The 6,000-nt window shown below is 46.2% G+C and overlaps 1 protein-coding gene across 2 annotated transcripts in view; it reads right to left on the reverse strand.

The window, feature by feature from the left end:
* Positions 1-4,167: 4,167 nt before the first annotated feature.
* Positions 4,168-6,000, reverse strand: part of CETN2 (centrin 2) — a 10,505-nt gene continuing 8,672 nt past the window's right edge. For both annotated transcript variants that reach the window (XM_026659138.1, XM_024207972.2), the window contains one exon: positions 4,168-4,986. In XM_026659138.1, coding sequence (XP_026514923.1) covers positions 4,897-4,986 — 90 coding nt within the window. In that variant the 3' untranslated portion in view covers positions 4,168-4,896. The remainder of the gene's footprint in view (positions 4,987-6,000) is intronic.

Here is a 6,000-nt window from a genome sequence, read left to right on the forward strand (position 1 = left end):
ATCCCTAAGTGGCCCCTTCAAGGATTGAACTCATAATCCTAGGTTTACCAAGCTAATGCTCACACCAATAAGCTATCCCTTCTCCCTGCTGGAGACTGTGATGAGGTAATTCTCACCTGAATCTGAAGGTGGGGGGGCAGAGAACATGATAAAAGTGAGAGACGTTTGCCATTCTCTCGCTCTTCCACCTCCATCTACAGATATCACCAGTAAGAGACTGACATGCTGATCAAAGGGGGGAGCCTGGCTGAAAGTCAACAATCCAGACTGTGGTGAGAAGCAGCTAACTTTGTAAGGGCACTGAAAGAGTTAAGATCATCTTAGAATGCATTTTGCTTTTATTTCATTTGACCAAATCCGATTTATTGTGCTTTGACTTATAATCATAGTTAATAAATTTGTTTGTTTATTCTACCTGAAGCAATGTGTTTGGTTTGAAGCGTGTCAGAGACTCCCCTTGGGATAACAAGCCTGGTACAGATCAATTTCTTTGTTAAAGTGATGAACTCATATAAGCTTGTCATATAAGCTTGCAGCGTCCAGTGGGCATAACTGACACTGCAAGACGGAGGTTCCTAGTATTGTGTCTGGGACCGGAGATATTGGCTAGTGTCATTTGGCTGCACGATACAAGGAGCACCTTACATGCCAGAGGCTGTGCTTCAAGATACGAGGAGTGCGGAGTTCTCACAGCGGAGCAGAGTAAGGCTGGATTGGATTGGCGTGACCTAGCAGATCACCGGTCTGGATAACACCAGAACGTCACATACCTTATTTGTGTTTCTAGTATGCTTAGGCCCAGTAAATAATAGAGACAGCTGTACATTATTTCTATTCTTGAGTCTACAAAAAAAAAAATCCTATATAAATAAATTACAATTGTTTGGACCGGGAAGCATGTGGCTCCCGCCGCTGCAGAAGAATCAAGAAGACTCTCTCCCATTCTCTCAGCAGTTCCTGAGACCTCAACCTTTCCCTCGGGGGTCCCAGCATAAAACTCCCTCCTGCTGCAGGCAAATAATTTAACCTGAGCTACATGGAAAAAAATCAAGAAGTAGGTTGACTAGGGGGTGTTCCATTCTCCCCCCCTCCCCCGGTAAAACACTTTCCAAACCTTCGCACAGTACATGGATTTTAGCTAGTAGTGCAAGGCATCTGCTTTCTCTCACAATCTCTGCCATTTTGCCAGGTAACATACTGGCCTTTGGGACCACACTCTGCTTAACCAGCGAGATCTGGGACCCCTTATCCCTCTGCCCCAAGTACTCTCTGCCATTAATTTTGACAACCTTAACATACTCCATATCTTGTTCTGCAGAGGCTAAATGCACAAAACCAATATGATAGGTTTCAATTCCGTGTGTGTGTATTCCTGTGTTGAGAACAGCAGAACTAACATGAGCTATTGGTTGCCTGCTTCCTCCTAGCATAGGGCATTTATACCTCATATGATCAGTGGAATTACACTGATCGCACCTTTTGGGCTCTTCTGTTTTTACAGGAGATTTGGGATGAGGGTGAGCAGTAGACGGATGTTTTTGGGTGAGAGACTGTTTAGGCTCCCAATCCCCCTTCTCTCATCCCAGGGACAGAATGGGATCCTCCCTTCCCACCAGTTTTAAATCCCTCTTTCTGTGGCCTGCCCTCAATAGACCCCTAAGTCTGTTCAAAGGCATCAGTTTAAAAAGCCATCTCGTTCACACTCTTTACATTTTTATCCCATAGACACTGCTTTACTTCAGCCTTACAAGTGCTTAGGAAATGGTCTTGAGCAACAAGATCAAGCATTCCTTCAAAACTCGCCACCTCTTTACCCCGCACCCATTTTCCGAACAAATCTTTCATTTTGTTTACATAGTCCCCATTACTCATACTAATATCCCTTTTAAGATTTCTAAATTTAATTCTATATGTTTCGGGGGTAATCGGAAAACTTCGTAAAACAGTATTTCAAAATTTACAATAGTCTAAAGCATTTTCGATAGGTATTCCATTGAATACATTTCGAGCTTTACCAGTTAATTTCGCAATCAGGATAGGAACTCTCTTATTATCAGTGATTTCATGTATTACACAAATCCTTTTGATGTTAGTCAGATATTCAGCAATATTATCCTCTTCACTGTATGCAGGACATAAGTGTTCCCATTTGTGGATTTTTGGAGTGACGGGAGTCGTTGGGGTCAGTACTGGATTTACCATGGCATCACTGGCGCCAGGCCCACGGTCCAAAGAGGTCCTAGCCTGGCCTACTCTTCTCCGCCTCCCGCTTTCTCCTGCAGGGGCAGGAAGCTTGGTGCTGTCAGCTCCAGGGGCTCTGTCCTGCTGCAGCAGCCAAGCTCTCCCCTCCCCCGCCTCTTCCCCACAGGGTGCTATGTACCTGCCCCTCCCCCATCTCTGCTGCCAATCAGCTGTTTGCCAACAGAAGGGAGGGGGAAGAGCAGAGCTCCAGCATGCTCCCTGCTGAAAAGGTGGGGGAGGGGCCTTGGGGAAGCCCCCTGCCATGAGCACCCCCACAACCCAAGCGCACACCCCCAGCCCGCTGCCCTGACCTCTCCACCCCCCCAGCCCGCTGCACCCCCTCACACCTCCCCAGCCCCCTGCCGACTCCTGCACCCCGCCACATACCCAGCCCCCCAAGACCCCAGCCCTGACTCCTGCACCCCCTCCCCCCCCCCCAGCCCTCTGCCCTGACTCCTGTACCCCCCCCCCATCCCCACCCTGAGCACCAAACGGGAGCTCCTGCACCCGCCCCATTCCCACCTGCACCTCTCGCACCAAACAGGAGCTGCCCCAGGTAAGCGCTCCACACCCCAACCTCCTGCCCCACCCCTGAGCCCCCTCCCTCACCCTAGCTCCTGGCCAGATCCTGCACCCCAACTTTTTTTTTTTTTATAAAGCACTCGTATCCAAAGTGCTTTACAATAGTTAGCTAATGGTACAAACAATATTTGGAAAGATCATTAAGTGGTCCGACGAGACCCTCCGCGATTTTCAAGTGGTCTGTGGAAAAATAAGTTAGACTATAAAACAATTAAGGTACCAAACTTTATTTTAATTTACTTGCTATTACTTATAGGAGGAGGATGAAGAAAAAAAGAATGAAAAACAGGGGCGGGGGAAATAAGAGAGAATGTTCTTTTTCTTGGCTGGGTCCCAAGGAGGGGCCCCAAAAAATGAAGCTGAGCACAGGGCCGGGGGGCCCCACTAACTCTAAATCCACCATTGGCTGTCATGTCACCTGGGCTGGGGATACTGTGTCCACTTATCCCCACAGTCTCCAACCTACCTGGGCAGTACAGTAGACCTGGCCCTGCCCACTAGCTCCTCTCCACTCCCTAGCCCACCCACCACTTGCTTCCCCCCTCTCCCCACCCGCTTAAGGCTTAGCCCTCTCATTTTAAAAAATTATTGCTTGCCCCTCCCTCCCCCCCGGCTTTTCTGACAGCCCTGTTGCCTATCCAGTTTTAGACTGGAAACTCCAGTAGAAAACGGGACCTGAGTGTCCGGTTAGCAGTGCTGACTGGAAACTAAAAGTCCGGTTATAGGAGTAACCACATTAGCCTCTGCTCCTCCCACTCCCAACACCCACCCCAGAGGGCTGGAAGAAAACTTATCCTGCTGCTGTGGGAGGAGGGGCAGCTCAGTGTAGAGAGAGACGAAGAGAATGGGCTAGAACCAGGTAGGTACCCGCTCTATGTGGGCAGGGGCGGGGGGGGGGGGGGGAGATCCTGTTTACCCCCTCCCCAGCCCTGCTGTGTTTGCAGTTTACCCCTGGTCCTTCCCTTGCTCCAGGAACCAACCCTAGCTCCTGCCCCACTGTGCTTTTGCCCCCGGCCCCTTTTACAATCATTCCCCGGGGGCCCACAAATATGTTTGGTGCAGGGTCCACAAAAAGTTAATCTGGCCCTGGGCCTCTGGTTGCTAAATTCCACAGTATCCAGGTCATTGTCTGGGATCCAGGCTACTAGGCGAGGTCATGCCTGGTCCTCTGCAACAACAAACATTCTCTCCCACCACCTTGTTAAACATGCAGCACATAGGGTATTCACGCAAAACACTAAGAAAATCCCCCACTTTGTCACACCTGAAATTGATCATTTATATATTAACAGTCTAATAGGAGAATTTGGCACATTTGCTTTAGGTTGTTTGCAAATTCAAGAAGGCAGCTATGTCCATTTATATTCATGTTTGTGTATGTTTATTTCTAGAACCATGATGGCTACAAAAAACAGTATTTCATTTCAAACAAAATTGTACAATTAGGAGCCACTGAATATTCCCCACAACATACAGCTCTGTTTTTTTAACAGTTGTAACTTCTCTTCTTCCCTGTTCCCCACTATTAAGGGCAGATTGCACAAAGAAAAACTTCTCTGATAGATAGCAGTATGTTAAGCTGTAACAATCTGCTCACTTACATGTTTTTCAACAGTATAATAAAAGAAGGAAAGGGTTCCTGTCACTCTGTTAAATGCAGCATTTAATATCACTGGGCCCAAACCAAAACTCTGGATTCAAATGCACCGTGAACTGTGTGGCAGTTTGTATCAGAAATCTCTGGCTTTGAGTCCTCTCCTGTATTAACAATTCTGTAAGCATACACAATCTCTTTCTGGTGCGTTTTTAGTCAGATATGGCTCTGCAAATATGAATTGTATATTTGAAACAAACTGGGTGTGAAAAACCTACAAGAAAAAATGTGTGAAGGTTTTTCTCATTGAAAACAGTTTCAGCTTAGCAGTTGGAACATTTCACAAATGAAGCTTAAAGATCAGACACAGACCACAATGACCCAACTTTTCCTTTGTCCCTGAGAAATGACAGAAGAAAACTCATGCACCTACCAAATATATTTCCAACTGTATAAAAAGAAAATCCACAACAAACATATCAGTAAAGACTGGTCTTCTTCATGATCCTCAGGAATTCCTGCTCATTCACTTCCCCATCTCCATCTCGATCTGCTTCATCAATCATTTCCTGCATGATGTTAAGGATTCAGAGACCAAATTAGATGGGTCCATTAAGGTATATCAGGGAAGGGAGGGAAATGGAATGGAAAGGACACAGGATTTTATTACAGCAAATTTCACATCCAATCTATTCAAAAGCAGTTGTTATGCTGCTATACACACCGTGTGGTACAGAAACTATCCTGGAAGAAAACAACAGATCCTGCTGTATTGTATCTTTGTAACTCCAGAGTACTGCAATTTCACTGAAGTCATTGGAGTTACTCGGGATGTACAAAAGTGTAACTGTAAGTAGGATCCATCTGGCCATATATACTCAACACAGACTTGGCCTTTAGAACCTATTTCAGACACAGATATTCATAAACTCTTTAACTTTATTTTTTGTAGTAGTGCACGTGGAAAGGACTTTGATTTAAGATGCAGAAGGATAGCACAACATTCACTTAATACATTACAATGTCTGCACTGGGCAAGAGCTCCCATTGTGGTGTGGATCTTTAACCGGCAATCTTTAGTCCCAGAGTACTGCCATTTGAGCCAGAATGACACCAGCAGAGTACAGGAAACAGGAGGGAGTGGGAAAGGAAAGGGCAGCGGGAAATGGAGATAATTTAAGTAAAACTCAGCACTTTCTGTTGTTACAAATATAATTTACAAATTTACCTGCTTGCATCCAGGGCAAGAGTGGGTTTAAATAACTTTTACATCCCATCCCTGATCCTGGTGCCTGTGGTGTGCCTCTTCCACGTAAACCAGAGCAGCCACAGGATTGTGCTAGCTAAGAATAGCCCCCACAGAGCCATAACACCAACCAGGGTTTGCAGGCACACAGCAGCACTCTGGACACATTCCCTTGCCCTACCATCCCTATGCCTTGAAGACTGAGAGGGTTTTAACATAGATCCAGGTTTCAGAGTAGCAGCCATGTTAGTCTGTATCCGCAAAAAGAACAGGAGTACTTGTGGCACCTTAGAGACTAACAAATTTATTTGAGCATAAGCTTTCGTGGGCTACAGCC

This window comes from Terrapene carolina, unplaced genomic scaffold (genome assembly GCF_002925995.2).
Source record: "Terrapene carolina triunguis isolate 2854851 unplaced genomic scaffold, T_m_triunguis-2.0 Scaffold583, whole genome shotgun sequence".
NCBI classification, from domain to species: Eukaryota; Metazoa; Chordata; order Testudines; family Emydidae; genus Terrapene; species Terrapene triunguis.